The sequence below is a fragment of the Notolabrus celidotus genome, chromosome 21, assembly GCF_009762535.1.
Source record: "Notolabrus celidotus isolate fNotCel1 chromosome 21, fNotCel1.pri, whole genome shotgun sequence".
In the NCBI taxonomy this organism is placed as follows: domain Eukaryota; kingdom Metazoa; phylum Chordata; class Actinopteri; order Labriformes; family Labridae; genus Notolabrus; species Notolabrus celidotus.
In genome coordinates, this window is record NC_048292.1 from 2,650,952 (window position 1) to 2,667,148 (window position 16,197).

The window sequence follows — 16,197 nt, forward strand, 5'->3', positions numbered from 1 at the left end:
AACATCAACACGACTCAGAAAGGGCTGCCATATCAGTAAAAACTTGTTAGCTGATCCCCTGACAGTATACCTTATCTTCTCCAGCTTTACAAAATGTAACATGTTTCTAATCCACTGTTTAAATGTTGGAGGGTTACAGTCTTTCCATCTAATCAAAATTTGTCGTCTTGCTACAAGTGTGGCAAAAGAAAGAAAACTCTGTGTGTCTTTGTTCAAAATTAGGTGTTGTGTTGCCACACCAAATAGCGCTAAGAAAGCAGACAGTTCTAAAACTCTACCTGTAGTTTTGGAAAGTAGATCAAATATTAACAGCCAAAAATTGGATAACCCAGGACATTCCCAAAACATGAGGATTAAAGTGGCTTCAGATTGTTTACAGCGATCACATATAGGGTTTATATTGGGCACAAAATGGGACAGTTTAACTTTGGTCCAGTGCAGTCGGTGGAAAATTTTAAACTGCATAACAGTATGCTTCATACATATCGAAGATGTATATATTCCCCTCATCATCTTAGACCAAAGGGTCTCTGAGATTTTCGTATGAAGATCACCCTCCCACTGGCTTTTAAGGGAGTCTAGATTTGTCAGATCTGTCTGTGTTGTTTTCTGTACAATAAAAAGCTCTTTTTTGAAAGCTGCCTGTTACAGTTTCATGTGTAGATGAAAAAGACAGTGAGGAAACTGTAACGTTTGTTGTTATCTTCAGTCCTGAGTCAACAAGTTTAATCTCACTCGTCAAACATGTTCAGAAGTTCTTCAGTTTGAATTACATAACATCCATGACTGAAGATATTTGACTCCTACAGGCTTTAACGAGGACCAATTTCATGCTCATTCACTCTAACATTCATGACCTTCAGTTAACAATGTGACTGAAGTATGGGATTATTTGCTTGCTCTGTCACACTCTCCTCATGTGATGGTAACATGAGGGGTGAGATTACATACACACCCCGCTGCCTCTCACATCTGAGTTTTGTTTTTTTCCTGGATCAAGGACAAATTACTTAATTTAGCTCGCTGCGAATGAGAAATGAATGCTTCATTAACTTGTAATTATCAAGTAAGTTGACCTAAGTGGAGCTGCACAGAGAATACTACAAGCTGGTGTGAGTGCATCCTGCTCCAACACAGAGACCCATGGGACAGCAAGGCAGGTGAGTCATATAATTTAAAGCAGTTTCTATCTTTGGCAACTATTAAAATAATCATAGCAAGACTTATACTCTCTGAATGTATATGAGGACACTTTCTATTCCTTAAACAGACTCAATGATATGTCTGGTAGTTTCATTTGGCAGCCAAAGATCCTCACATCAGAGTCTATTCAGAAAATTTAAAGCAATTTAAGGCGCTCTACGTTTCTATATGGAGAGTATAACTTTCTGATGGGCTGATCTGTGATATACAATATTACTATTTTATTCTATTTACTTAATTTTCTTTAAAGTTTACTGTAAGTCATTTTTATTATCCTAATTACTGTTTATAAAATTATTTTAATTTAACTTTTTTTTAAATCAGTATTATTAATTTTGATATAATTATTAATTTGTATGTATACGTTTCTTATTGTGTATTATCAATTCTTATTTTTTAAAGTTAACTGGATGTATTTTTATTATCCTTATTCTAGTTCTTACAATTATTTTATTATTAATTATTTTATTTTTAATTTATATTATCTATTATCTATTTATTTATTTATTTATATATATATATATTACTTTCGGATTATACAGCTATTTCTAAAATCTACTGATGTCATTAAAAAATGGGTTGCAAACTCAAATTTTATTCCAAATGATTGTACAATTTAAGTTAGGTCACTTTTGTAAGTTTATAAAGGTACAACACATATGTGAGTACAAAAATAAGTGAAGTTAAAATGGCCTAAGGCATTGTAATTTTGCTAAGCTTTGATTGGGACTTAGTTTAACCTCAAACCACCTTTATAATAATACACAAATCAGTAAATAATCAGGTTTTAATGTTTTTTAAAATATCTTATTTAAAGTTTTTTAATTTTACAAAATCAAATATAAGTACAATCAGGTTTTAATGTTTTGTTTTATATTTTATTTATAGTTTTCTAATTTTACAATGTCAAATCTAAGTACTATAAGGTTTTAATGTTTTTTAAAATTTCTTATTTATAGTTTTTTTAATTTTACAAAGTCAAATATGTTGAAAATAGAACACCATAAAATACTATTTGAAACACATATAATTAAACAAATAAATGGTACAAACATGTATTAGAAGTGAGAATAAACAAACAAACAAACAAACAGAAAAAACAGCAACCAAAGAAAAAACACAGGTCTGCTTGTTCATAAAGAGACATAAATAGTGTTTCAAAATTGTTCTCACTAAAGTAACAACTCAAGAATGAGGTAAGGTGACATGAATATATGGAGGAAAGAGTATAATATATATATATAAGGTCAAATTTTGTCCATTAATTCAGCAGAACACGAGTAAGTCTGTGAATTCTGCCTGTTAATTTCTAATTTGCATGTATTTTGAGTGAGCTTCTGCGCACACATGTCTGCGCGTCCCTGAACCTGCTGGCTGTGACGCAGTCGGCCCACATTAAGTGACCTCCCCTTTAAGAGCCTGAACTGAGGCTCTTAAAGGGGACGTCCCTTACAGTCGGCCCACAGTAAGTGAACTCCCCTTTAACAGCCTGAACTGAGGCTGCCGGCCGGGCGCGTCCCCTTTAACTGAGTCGACCCCGCAGCTCGGGTCCTCTGAAGTTCTGTATCCAGAGCGAGCACCACGGAGGCTGGAAGGCAAGTGTCTCTCTAAATACGGATGAATTGGGATGATAAAATCCTCAGGTTATTACTCAGGTCTCTTTAACGTGTTGATTCCTGTCTGCAGTTATACAGCAGTTTGTATGGTTAGCTTAGCTTCATTAGCAGCCTGTGTACAGTTGGCCTTGTAGATAAATCTCAGGTTAGCTCTCAGAACTAAAGCAGCATCAAGGTTTCCTGTCTGTGGTCAGTGTAAACTCAGTTAGAGGGATTCAGAGGGAGTTATATCACAGTTATTGAGCTTATCTTTCACTTAACAGGAACATATGGTCGATTAGTTTCCGTTTAGCCTCTGGCAGTAACTGTGTGTCGGCTAACAGGCTGTTTGTTAAAGTTAAAGGTGTTGACTCAGCTAACGTGCGCAAGGTGAGCTAAACTGAGACAAACTGGGGTCAAAGGTGAAGCTGTGGAGGGTTTGCAGGTGCTGTCAGCTGTCACTGAGATGATGTGTTTGATTCAGGTGGGTTACTGAGAGATGAGAGACTGTATTGATCCCCTGAGGTGGGACAAGGACTGTGAAATAATGGATGGAAATGCAAAGTGTAAACAAAGTTACAACCATAGGATCATGCTAAAATATTAAACTGCATACACCTGGATAAATGTGATATTGCACAGTGAAGGTGATGGAAACAAAGTCTTGTTCTACATCCTCTACTTTTTAAATGTGGCCTAAATGATCCCGGAAAGACTAATCTCTTTAAAACCTTGTTTTTGTTTTTGCTAAAGGGTGATTTCACAACTTTTATCACCTCTAAACCACATCGGACCAGGTTCAGATCCAGAATTCCAACATCTGGACTTCTCAGATGTGGACTAGAGGTGACTATTGTTGCGAATTGAGGCTGCAGGCAAGACGCCCACTTCTCTCCATCTTGCGTCTGATTGATATTGACACAGCTTTTACTGCTATACAACATCACAAAGAATTCATGTAGGCCTTTATAGACTCATGTAATCCAGATCTGGAAGCCTAGATATGATGGTTTTATAGCGGGACCTTGTTTCCATAACCATCCCCTTTGACAGCAGCTGCATATAAGATGCAAATTTCAGCGTCCTGTTGATGATAAAGTAAAATACTGCAGGGTGAAATGTTGCTCATGAAAGAAGTTGCAAAGACGTAATTGCCCTGAATAGATCAGGTGACAGAGTTACTGCAAAGATAAATAGATTTATGAAAGTAAAAATGTTCCATAAGTAAGGTTTTATAACATAGTAATAACGTATAATAGATATGCATTGACTTCAACATGATTCTAATCAAATATAATAATGTTTGTCTGTCTCTGAGCCGTCACAGCACTAGATCTGATAGGTTTCTATTCTAGTCAGTGTGTTAACTTCCACTGGATCCACGCCGTTGCGTTCCGGCTGCGTCTCTGATCCGGCAGGTGGGGTTCCCATTTTTGCCGGATGCCGGAGCACGACGCATCAATCTCAACAGAGCAGATGGAGCGGGACAGGAAGTCAGGTTTCACCAAAACAAAATGAAAACATCCGGTTAATTTTCAGAATAAAAGACTCTGTGTTATCACCAGATCATATTTCACTTAACTACAACAACAAACCAAAGTCATGATGAGCGGAGCCAGGCCTGGAGTCAACAGGTCAGAGGTTTTCAGAGGACCAGAAAGACAACATGGATGAGGAGAGGAGGAGGAGGAGAATCCTTGATTCAGTGATTACTGTGGGAAAAACCTCGGTCACATGACTCCAGCTGTCTGTCTTCCTACAATATCTTCCTTTAAAGTAGATATTTTTTAAAGCTCTTCTTACCCCTTATCTGTTAGCTTCATATGTCCTGTACATACTGTATGTGAGTCATGTTTCAAATAATCTCCTCCTTCTGTCTTTAAATAGTTAAAATATCACTAGCTGAATATTTATTGTTGAAGGCGTTCGGTCTATCCTCTGTTCTGACACCTACCCCCCCTCGTGGTGGTCATACACATTTAAAATGACAACACAGGAATAACCAATCCTACTACAAATGGTCTGGTTTGCGTCTACAGCTCATAAAGACCCATCGCTGTTAATTTCAGTCCATTTCATCACTGCCCAAAAACTCCTCACAGGAGCTTTAAGATGTTTCTTCAGTGTCAATATCTGCCCCTTTAAATGTAGGGCTCCCTCGTTCATGATGGGACTGCACCCACGTAGAGAAAACACCTTAAATCAGCTGATTGAAGGCCCTTTAAATATTTAACATTTAAATGTCTCACTGAAAACGTCTCAAAATGTTAAATTGTAATATTTTAGATCTCATTCCTAACTTAAAACTTTCAGAAGTGTCAGATTTACATTTAAAACTGTAAAAATAGACGATAAATAAATCAGTTAATGATCATAAAATCAATAATAATGCCAATAAATATCAGATTTTAGCTTCAGAAGTGATGACTGACCTCATCTGGTATTAAAATCAATTAAATATAATCTCTTTAATGGAAGATCTTTAAGTTTCACTGAAGCAGGAATCACATTAAATAATGTTAAATGCTTCCGTCTTCACATTGAGGTGATTTTAATGTAATATATGTTGATTATTAAGCATGAAGATCTGTGTCTCCTCCTCTCTGTGTCGGTGCAGGTAGAATAACTCTGTGTGGGTCGACTCGAGTATGAACCAGATATTTCCTCCCAGCTCCGTTAAGTCGTGGGGTCTCTTATGTTTTAAGAAGCCTACTGAATCACAAGGCTGTGGAGGAATGTAGCTTTAGGCCAGTGTTACGCCGCTCCATAATGAAGCTCTTGTTTTCCACAGTGTGTGTTTTCTGCTGAGAAAGCTCTGCTCAGGGTGTTATTTCCCTTCCTGCTGCCTCCTAACCCAGAAAGGAAGCGGCGAGCGAGCGAGCGTGCGCCCACAGCTGCTTTCATGGTGAGGATCCCTGTTTGACCTTACAGACGGAGTACAAGTTCAACCTTTCTGGAGGTGTTTGTCTGGTGGAATTGCAACCACAGTCTTAATCCTTCCTGAAAGAATCAGATTAAGTGATTTTGGTGTTTCTGTTTCGCTCAAACTTGCGTCTCTTAACGTCAAACCGGGTCTGAACTCTCCCCTGCTTTCTCTGCTCTGGGCTCTCTGTGGTCTGCTTGTGTCGTTTCAGGAGTATCAGGCTGAGCTGAGCTGATTTGAAAATTCTCCAGGGATTTTTAGGAATATTAAGTATCCTGAAATACAAAGCGGAGTGTATTTCACAGCCTGCTTCACACGTTTGGTGCTTCAGATCAAAGCTGTGTTTGCTCTCGGGCGTTACGACTGAAACAGAAATCTGATCTATAAATTAAAGAGCTGCAGAAATGTAACTTTCTTTGACTGCAAGACGTCACACTGACTATCTGTTCTCAAACATAGAAGGTCAAAGGTCATTCTGGATGTTGTTCCCACCATAACGCCCAGTTCTCAGCTGCTCCTGAGTTTGTGGTGTGGTGTGCTGGTTGCATAAGCAGGCTTACTACACTAATAACACAGTTGTTCAATGAGGTTTTCATGTTTCTCTGCAACATGACTCATGATCTTTCTCCCCCTGTGGTTGAGAAACCTCTGACTTCTCCTCCGTCCCCTCCCCTCTTCGCCTTCGTCCCCAGAAAAAGTTCAAGAAGCACTCATCACGAGCTCCCGAAGGCCGGGCTGGTGTCATCGTTTGTGTTCCTGACTGTCCAAAAACATAAAGATGTCCCAGAGATGCAGCCAGTCTTTGCCCTCGAGAGGACACATCATTTTGCGATTTATGCTCAAAAAGTGACTTAAAGTTTTGAGACAATCATTTCCTGTTCATCAGCTTCTCCATTTATTTGATTTCTTGTTGTAACAGGTTGAATTTTGCATTGTTGCTGTGACAGACTGAAGTCAGATTTTGTTTAACTTCCTGTTTTCTGCATCGCTGATCATTATCGTCCTCGCCGCCCTCATTTGAAAGATAGAACTGGTATTGTGGTCGGTGTGGCACCTGAAGAAAGAGGAAGTGAAATAGAGCAAGCTGCAGTATGAATCTGATGTTTTATCAGAAGGGGGTTACCACAGCAAGGAAATCATCGCCGTGTATTGTTGGTGAAACGCCACATTAACGAGTTCTGTGTCTCAATACTAGTAGATTGTTCAAATACAGTTTGGACTCACCTTCTCATTCAATGGTTTTTATTTATTTAATTATTTTCAACATTGTAGATTAACACTGAAGACATCAAAACTATGAAATAATCTGGTTTTGCCATAATCTGGATTACAACAGTAGTCAAATAGAGCTATCCATTGTGTACTAACCCTACCTCTGAACAACACAACTGATGGTCTCAAACACATTAAGAAGGCAAGTCATTCTACAAATGAACTCTTGACAAGGCTCGTGTTAATTAGAAACCATTCCAGGAGACCACTTCATGAAGCAGACTGAGAGAATACCAAGAGTGTGCAAAGCTGTCATGAAGGAAAAAGGGGGCTACTTTACAGAGTCTAAAATATAAAACAGATTCTGCTTTGTTTAACACTTTTTTATAAATTAAATAATTCCATATATGTTCTTTCATAGTTTTAATGTCTTTGGTATTAATCTACAGTGTTTACAATAATTAAAATAAATACAAACCCTTGAATGAGGTGTGTCCAAACTTGTCACTAGAAGTGTATTTAAAAGCTGCCCAGTAGTGTCTTTAAATGTCATGTTCAACCACTGATTGTATGAAAAGGTGAACAACGTGTCCTCCATCCCTGCCCACTGTGTTAAAACGAAAGCAAAATACAGAAGCCACGCCCCTTTTTGGCTAACTGAAACACTGTGTTAGCGTACAGTTATGCAATCTGTCAACAGATCTGTGAGTCTTGGTGTTATAGCATCCAAAACACTTGGACATGAAGCAGCATGATAATAACTAAATATGAAGACAGAAACCGTGTTTGAGAAAAACTTCTTCCATGTGTATTTTGATTTTAAAGTTTGACCCATGTCCCGTCTGTTAACATGGAGGAGGCGGGGCTTATATCCTACTCTGCAGTCAGTCAGTAACTGTTTGTAATTTTGTTTCTTTAGGTAAACTAACAAACCCAGCAGACTCCCCTCCGATCATGACTCTGTCAGCCTGTTGACCCTGAAGCTTCCCGACGCCGTGCAGTCAGGCGCAGGCAGCTGGAAGCTAGCCAACCAGCTAGCCAGCTAGCATGCAGCAGTTGCCTGGTGTTTCCAGGAGGCGGCGCTGCTGAGAGGTGAGCGGTGGGAGCTGAGAGTGTAGCCGCCGGGCCCGGCCATGGATGACTTCACCACCAGGACGTACGGCACCAGCGGCATGGACAACAGACCTCTGTTCGGGGAGACCTCGGCACGGGTAGGAGCCTGGAGGAAGTGTGCTCCGTCATAATGTACTCTGTGTTTGGTCTTCATTCAGCGTGAACGCAGCTTTAAACTGTGAAAGTGTGAAATCAAGTGTGTAAGCCCCTACAAGAAAGTCTTATGATGAGTCTAGTCCTGCAGAAAGGCCAGTAATGTGTTTCTACAAATGAGCTCTAGAACTCAGAGGGATGAGATAAACTCAGTGTGCTGTAGGAGACAGAGTGTTGGCTCTGGAAACATGTCGGTTTAAATAATCAGATGTGTTTTCTCTTCCTGCAGGATCGAATCATCAACATGGCAGTGGGGGGATTCACATCTGTGGTTGTTTTAGTAAGTACAAACCTAAAGCAGTAAAACACAACAAACACCTAACACAGTGAGTGTAAGGGATAACGTATAGTAAATGGTGGTTATGCATATTAGAACCTCGCCAGGGGGAGCAGGAACAGGACGTGAAGCAAGCAGTGAAAATCATTTCATAGAAATCAACAGCTTAGAGACGCTTTCACCGGCTCTTTTTTTACCACAGTGTCAACAGGCAGAGGGGGAATGTGAGGAACTACTTTCTGTGGATTGATTTGAAATTATATTTGTGATCAGGTGGCCTCAAGCATCACTCTAGATGTTGAAATGAATCACCATTGTTATGGAGTTTTGAACAATCAGAAGCATTCTATTCTATTCTGTTCCATTCCGTTCTGCTTTGATCTGTTGCATTCCATCCTGCTTTGATCTGTTGCATTCCATCCTGCTTTGATCTGTTCCATCCCATCTGCTTTGATCTGTTCCATTCTATCTGCTTTGATGTGTTCCATTCTGTCCTGCTTTGATCTGTTCCATTCTATCAGCTTTGATCTGTTCCATTCTATCAGCTTTGATCTGTTCCATTCTATCAGCTTTGATCTGTTCCATTCTATCAGCTTTGATCTGTTTCATTCTATCTGCTTTGATCTGTTCCATTCCGTCCTGCTTTGACAAATTCTATCCAACATTTTTACCACAGTGTCAACAGGCAGAGGGGGAATGAAACAGACTACTATAAACAAACTGATCTGATCTGACGTGTGTGATCAGGTTGTTCTTGGTATCGCCTCTGGCGTTAAGAATGACCTCGCCTTGTTTTGGAGTTTTGACCAATCAGGATCAAGTATTTAACACAAGCCTGGTATCAGGTAACAGTGAAACATGTCCTCTGTTGTTTTGGGGATTAACCTGTTATAAAACATCATTATTTAGTTCTTTATTTTATCCGCTGAGTTACTCAAGGTGTCAGGTCGGTGTAGCTGGTTAGAAAGTTCTTTATTTATATCTGAAAAGCCGTAAAGTAGAAGTTTAGTTTCAGATAATTAAAATAATGAGTCATGAGGACCAGAAAATCAGAAATATTTCTAGGACGATTCCAGCAGAATAACTTTGATGCAGCTGTGTGGAGGCGTGAAAAGCTGTAACTGGGAATGTGTTTCCTTTATTAGCATAAAAGAGTGTGTGTTTAATCTTTAATGATCATAACTGACGTGACATTTGGCCTTTAGAGCGATTAAAACTCTCACATGCTGATAATACGCTTCTTATTTTAGCTCAGAGCATCGCAGGAAGTCTCCGAGCTGCAAATCAGAGCTGACAGTCAGCGGCGTGTTTACTCCACCGCATCAAAGAGCCGTGATGATGAAGAGTTATCTGATGTTTTATAACTTCACAGCATCAATACGTCCACATGAAGAGATGGTTGAGATGCGTGAATGTGACTGCATGAGAGAGTCACTTTCCTGGTCCACATGAAGTCCAGACTTCAGGGTCCACTGACTCATCTGTCGTTGTTTCTACTTCTGCAAACTGTTTCCTGAATCCTTCTTCAGATCGTCGGCTGATCTTTTCACATTCACTCACGAGCGTGTAACACAGATGTGCTCTCTTGTTGAAAGAAGAACAGGATCTTTGTTTTCCTTTAGTCCAGGATTTAAAGTTTGAGCGTCTCTAATGTTTGTTCTCTCTTCCAGGTGACTGTTATCAGCTCGTTCCTCTTCCCCTCGTTGCCTCCTCGACCGCTCAATGTCTTCTTCGCCATCTGCATCCTGTTAGCCTGCGGATCCGCTTTAGTGCTGGTAACAACTCTCCTCATTACTTTCAGGCTTTTACTACGAGGAGGAAACATGACACTGGAGTTATTTTTAGATCCTCAGAACAGGATATTTACTGGAAAGTCTACATTCACCTTAAAGTTGTTGTTGTGATAAAGAAACTGGATTAAGAAGCTTTTTATGTAAGAAACAAACTTCAGAGCAACTCAACTCAACTTTATTAATATATCACCTTTCATACATTCAATCATGCAGCTAACAGTGCTTCATTAAAGAACAGACAGAAAACAACAGTAATCAGTGAAATGATACAAGACTAAAACAAGATAGAGGAAAGTGACGTGAAATACTTAAATACAATTATTCAGATAAAATAAATCAAATAAAATCAGAGAAATGAAAGAAAAAAAAAACAATGTTTTCAATTAAATCAATATGAAATGAATGCCAGAAAAATAAAATAAAATAAAATAAATAGAATAAAATAAAATAAATTGAATAAAATCAGATAGATATCAGAAAAATACAAAGAAAAACATTACAATAAAATCAATACATTAAATCAGATAAATGCAAGAAACATAAAATAAATTCATTAAAATAAATTCAGATAAATGCCAGAAAAATACAATAAAATCAATAAATTAGAATCAGATAAATACTAGAAAAATTAGATAAACTATTTAAGATAAAATCTTTGAAATAAAATCAGATAAATGCCAGAAAATACAATAAAGCAATTACAATAAAATCAATATATTTAAATTAGATAAATGCCAGCAAAAATAATCAAATGAATTCAGATAAATGCAAGAAAAATACAATAAAATCAAGAAATTAGAATCAGATAAAAACCCCAAAAATAAAATAAACTATTTACAATAAAATCTTCAAAATTAAATCAATAAATATCAGAAGAAAATAATTAATTATTCACAATAAATCAGATAAATACCAGGAAAAAAATAGAATATAAGAAGATAGAAAAAATTAAAAAAATGTTAAAACAATGGTTATAATAGTAATAATGCAGTCCAGGGCTCATAGGATATTACTCCAGGTTAAAAGCCAGATTAAAACTGTGAGTCTTTAGTTTACTTTTAGAAACACTCGGAGAGCTCGATGTTTAAATGTCCAGAGGCAGAGAGTTCAGAGTTTAGAGGTTTATAAACAAAAGGCTTAATTGAGAAATGTTAATTCCAGTACACAATAATATTAAAACTGTGTTTCAGTCATGTAACCACTTTTTAAAAATATCCAGTTTTACAGTTAAGTTTGTTTGACAACCTCTCTCCCCTCTCTCTTCTCTCAGATCTTCTGGTATCGGCAGGGCGACCTGGAGCCTAAATTTAGGAACTTGATCTACTTCATGCTGGCGTCCATCGTGCTGCTGTGTCTATGTGCCAACCTCTACTTCCACGACGTCCCGCGGTAGAGACGGGGACGAGGAGGAGGAAGAAGGGAAGACATGGCCTTGACAGACAGAGACACACATATACGTGGAAGGACTGAACAGAGAGACACGTGGACCACGATCGAAGGAAACTCATCACACGTTCATGTGACGGAGCGAAATGAAGCGAACCGATGGAGGAAACGTGTCCGAGCTGTGAGCGCTGAGACACGACGCCACAGCAGAGGAATCATGATGAAGAGACTCACTGCTGAGGATGAACTCTTTAATGAAGCAGGTGTGTTTACAAGCACTTAATATTTACAGTCATATCCTTATCACCAAAACAAGCACTAATCCTGAAACCAGGGTCCGGTATGATCCAGCAGTTAAAGGAAAAATCTGCCCTGATTGAGCTGTCTGATATCAAACTGTGATATCGTCCAGAATCACTGCCAGGACACAGCGGCCATGTTGTTTCTCTCGCTCACTGTGGAAGCGTTTTTTAAGTTCTATAAACGACAAAGTCAAACTTCACAACATGTTTTTATCTCGTCCTTTAAGTTTGTGTCAGGACCAAAACTTTCCAACCATTCCTCCAAACCTGCAGCCAACCAGGAAACCTGCCAGTGGTGCGTTCAGGGTTTGAAAATATCATGGGAAATGAGCCACACAAATCACACCAAACTTATTTTACTTTCAATTATGTTTACATTTACGTCTCCTCATCCTCTCATTGCACCAAAGTGAAGCCAAAATACTCCTCCAGTGAAGGCGCTGGTGTTGACATCACGCCACTTCCTGTCACCTAAACTCACATTTAACTTCCTGATGAAGCCTCAGAGTTCCTGTGAGTTTGAAGCAGACTCTCACGGTTACAGGAAGTTCAGTGACCCTTGTTTTGGCGGGGTTTTTACACTTCCTGTGTCCATTCCTCCTCTACTCTCGAGATCCGGTGCACGAGGATCAAAGATGAACACTCGGACATGAATTGGCGTGATACAAGCCAACTATAACGACAGAAACCGCCTTTAAGAAACATTTATTTGGCGTGTATTTTCAATTTAAAGTTTGACCCATGTGCCATCTGTTTATATGGAGGAGGCGGAGTCTATGATCTCAGTAGAGAGAGCTCTGCATGTTTTGGCTTCACTTTGGGGTTGATTTTTAACACAGTCTGTACGTAGAAACATGTTTTCCAGATATTTACACAAACAGAGGAGTTTCTTCTTCATCAATCATATCATGATTTAACATTTTGAGTTGACAGACGTCTTGAATGCATCATCGTCTCTGATTTGGGGAAAAGGTGCTACTTTCTTTATCTGAACAAAAACCTCTGGAGACGTAAACTCTGTGACCTCAGAGCTCTGACTCCGCTTTGTGACATTCTCTGATCTCAAACTGAACATTCAAACTTTTATCCTCTCAGAGGAGCGTGTGTTTGTTTTTTAACAGGGCGGATTTTTCCTTTAATCGGAGTGCCATCATGCCTCCCCTCCCCTCCCCGTCAGTACTGTAGACTGTAGCACAAGCATTTAACAGCAGCAGCAGCAGCAGCAGCAGCAGCAGCAGCAGCAGCAGCAGCAGTAGTAGCACGGCAGCTTCACGGCTCTGTGGAGACAGAAATATGCAACACTTTCTTTTCTTTGCTTCTTTTTCTGCGTCTCTCCGCTGAGCTGATTATCACGGCTGGATTTAATGAAGTTTCCAAACCGAGTCTCACTAAGAGGATTTTTATTTTATTAGAAACTCAGAGACTGACTGCCAACTCTTTCACTGACTGTGTAAGCCATACACACACACACACACACACACACACACTCACACACACAGGCTCAGACCAGCTGCACCAATCATGAATGAGAACGACTCACGTGGCTTCACTCTGCAGCTTCTCTCACCTCTCTGTATCTCACTGCCGCAAACTTTGCACTGAAATAATCCTCCCAGGTTCAATCCTGACGTCTGTCCGTCTGTCCGTCTGTCTTTACATCAAATCAGAAGAATCATGAGACTGTTTCAGGAGCTCTGAATGTTCAGTGAGGTGTCAGCTGATCCAAACACTCGCTATGCTGTAAGTCTGAAGCTTGTTTCTTAAAGCACCTTAGTTCAATTCTGAAAATCCTAAAAAGAAACATCCAAATTAAAGTTTAAAGAAGACGAAGAGAAACTGAGGGGTTTATATTTCAGGAGCTCGCTTCTCCTGAAATATCGTGGGATGCACCGGTGCGAAAATCAGAGCTGATACCGACGAAGTTCAAAACAACAAAGCCGATTCTGATGACGATGTTTTCTTACGTTACTTCTCTAAGTTTTCACGTCTGTTTTTGAAACAATATATTTAAATTGTTGGAAGTTCATCCTCTGGAACTCGTCTCACGAACTTCACGTCTCCAATCATTCTCAGAGACGATGCAACGCTCCCTCACTGCCCACGTATTCTTCACATTCACAGTTTGTCCACCAGGGGGCGTCTTCTTCTCTCTGAATCAACTGCCAGAATTAAACTGATGGACTCAAAACATAAACATCGGCTATTGTGGAGTCTGATGTTCATACCTCGGTGCATCCCTGACCTTTGCTACTCTCAGCGCTAACCGCTATAGACGACAAGATGCAGCGAGCACTTTAATTTATTAATAATTAATCAATCGTGAAAGAGTCTGCGATGAGTTTCATTTGATTTAAAATAAGATGAATAAATAAAATAATAAATTCAGTTGATGTTTAGTTCAGAAGAGTTCGTCTAATATTTAAAACAAGAGGTCAAACTGTTCTGGATTTTTAACGTTGATACCGAGACAGATTGCCGATATTTGGAGCCGATATGTAAAAGTAAAAATCTTTGTCAAAATTTTCAGTTTTGAATATCAAACTCCGACACAAGACCGACTTTAAACGCTTTTATACATAAGAGTTCACAAGTTACAGAATATTTGCACCAAACAGCCAATCAGGTCGTGTTGTGGGCGGGACATCGGGTAAAACAGACCAATAGGGAGAGTGGACCCAAAGTAGCGCACTTTTTATCGAATGTGTTAATTTTGTAAAATAAAATAAACGCCAAATATCGACCGTGATAAGATTTAAACTCACAGGAGAAGTTAACTTTCATTCTGATCGAGGTTTTTGGTCCAGATGTGATTACACGTGGACGAGCGGGAGCCGAGCTGTCGGTCAGCAAACACTACGTAATCACGAAACACTCGTGCTAGCTTGGTTAGGTGCGTCAGCAGAATTTTTTAAGGCGTTTCAGAGTTTTAGAGCAATAATAATCACTTGCTTCCCAACAGCGTCCTCACATCGTGTTCACTGATAATTATTGAAAATGAGCTTCCCTTTGCTCAGAGTGTTTTTAAGCACGGATCAATGAAAGGCCATTTTCTCCCGGTCACCATGGTAGCCACGAGTCAGTCACAGGTAGCCATCCGATAAAGGATCCTATGCAGATGTAGACAGGATTATAATTTACAGATCTAATGTCATGATGTGTTGAAGACTTGAAACTACAGATTGAGATCATGAACTCATCAGAAACACATTTTCCCTGAGGTGACGAATCGGCGTGATTTTTCATAGACTTCTATATGATCAGACTTAGTGGCGCTGCCCCCTGCTGGCCGTGAGACAGAGTGCAGGTTTTAAATCATCTCTTCTTTCAAACCGGCGACGTCTGAAGTCGCCTCCTGCGTTTGTTTTTCTGTGCAGCGTTTCTTTCCTTGTTTTGCAGCCGTAGATTTGTTTACAGTCAAACTTTGAGTAAACACAACGTTTACCTGACAAAGAGCTGAAGTGACAAAGAGACTGAGGGGCGACACGAGCCCCGCCTTCCACCGGAGGAATCAAACCTCACCACGACTTTAGGATTGTCAAAGCCATGAGTTTCTGTTTTTATTTATTTCATCTGTTTCATGGAATAAATAACTCTATATCCTGACTGTGTCTTCGCCTTCTTTTTAACATGTTTACAGTTTTTATTCTCTTTAAATGTTGTTTATAAACACTTCCTTTTAATTGAAGCTAACCTCCTTTACTGTGATAAAAAAAGAAATATTTGAAGTCATATATCAAGCTGATCTAAGCACATTTATTCACAAGTATGTCTTCATCCAAGAGGAATCACTTTGTTCGTCCACAGGGGGGCGCCAGAATCGACAAAGAAAGTTCCTTACTGGAGCTTTATGTTCTTATTTATGACGTCATATATTATAAATACTTTAACATTTGTATATTCAGTTTATTTGATGACTTAACTTCCTTTTGGTGAAATCATGTAACTATACCTGTATACTGAATCCACATTAAAGCTCCTTTTAAGGATTTTTTTTTATTGTTAAAAAACTGGTATTAATAGTGATGCCGTTTTATGTTAAACAAGAATTTCTATGCGGTTATTTTTGATGTCTAAAACTAGAGCAGGTGTCTGGAGTAGGTGTCAGACCAGCAGCTGAAGAAACAGCCATGTTTTAACATTTTACACTTCAAATACCAACAATGAATGACTACACATTTATCAAATTGAGCAGGATGAGTTTTGTTCAATCAGAAGACGGGACTTAAATATTTAGATGACA

General features: G+C 39.0%; 1 protein-coding gene across 3 annotated transcripts; it reads left to right on the plus strand.

Moving 5' to 3' along the window:
* The first annotated feature begins 2,676 nt into the window (after window positions 1–2,676).
* On the plus strand, window positions 2,677–15,560 carry tmem243b (transmembrane protein 243, mitochondrial b). 3 transcript variants are annotated; one of them, XM_034673531.1, is made up of 6 exons: window positions 2,677–2,798; window positions 3,552–3,644; window positions 7,853–8,144; window positions 8,429–8,479; window positions 10,147–10,251; window positions 11,540–15,560. In XM_034673531.1, the coding sequence occupies exons 3-6, from the start codon at window positions 8,067–8,069 to the stop codon at window positions 11,660–11,662; spliced, it is 357 nt and encodes a 118-aa protein (XP_034529422.1). In that variant the 5' UTR covers window positions 2,677–2,798; window positions 3,552–3,644; window positions 7,853–8,066; the 3' UTR covers window positions 11,663–15,560. The 3 variants fall into 3 exon arrangements, with proteins under 3 accessions (XP_034529422.1, XP_034529420.1, XP_034529423.1); XM_034673529.1 differs by lacking the exon at window positions 3,552–3,644 and adding an exon at window positions 5,590–5,703; XM_034673532.1 differs by lacking the exon at window positions 3,552–3,644.
* The last annotated feature ends 637 nt before the right edge of the window (window positions 15,561–16,197 follow it).

Coding starts and splice junctions, on each gene's coding strand:
- tmem243b (XM_034673531.1), top strand. CDS start 8,067: ATGGATGACTTCACCACCAGGACGTACGGCACCAGCGGCATGGACAAC. Junction 8,480..10,146: donor TCACATCTGTGGTTGTTTTA/GTAAGTACAAAC, acceptor TCTCTCTTCCAG/GTGACTGTTATCAGCTCGTT. Junction 10,252..11,539: donor GCGGATCCGCTTTAGTGCTG/GTAACAACTCTC, acceptor CTCTTCTCTCAG/ATCTTCTGGTATCGGCAGGG.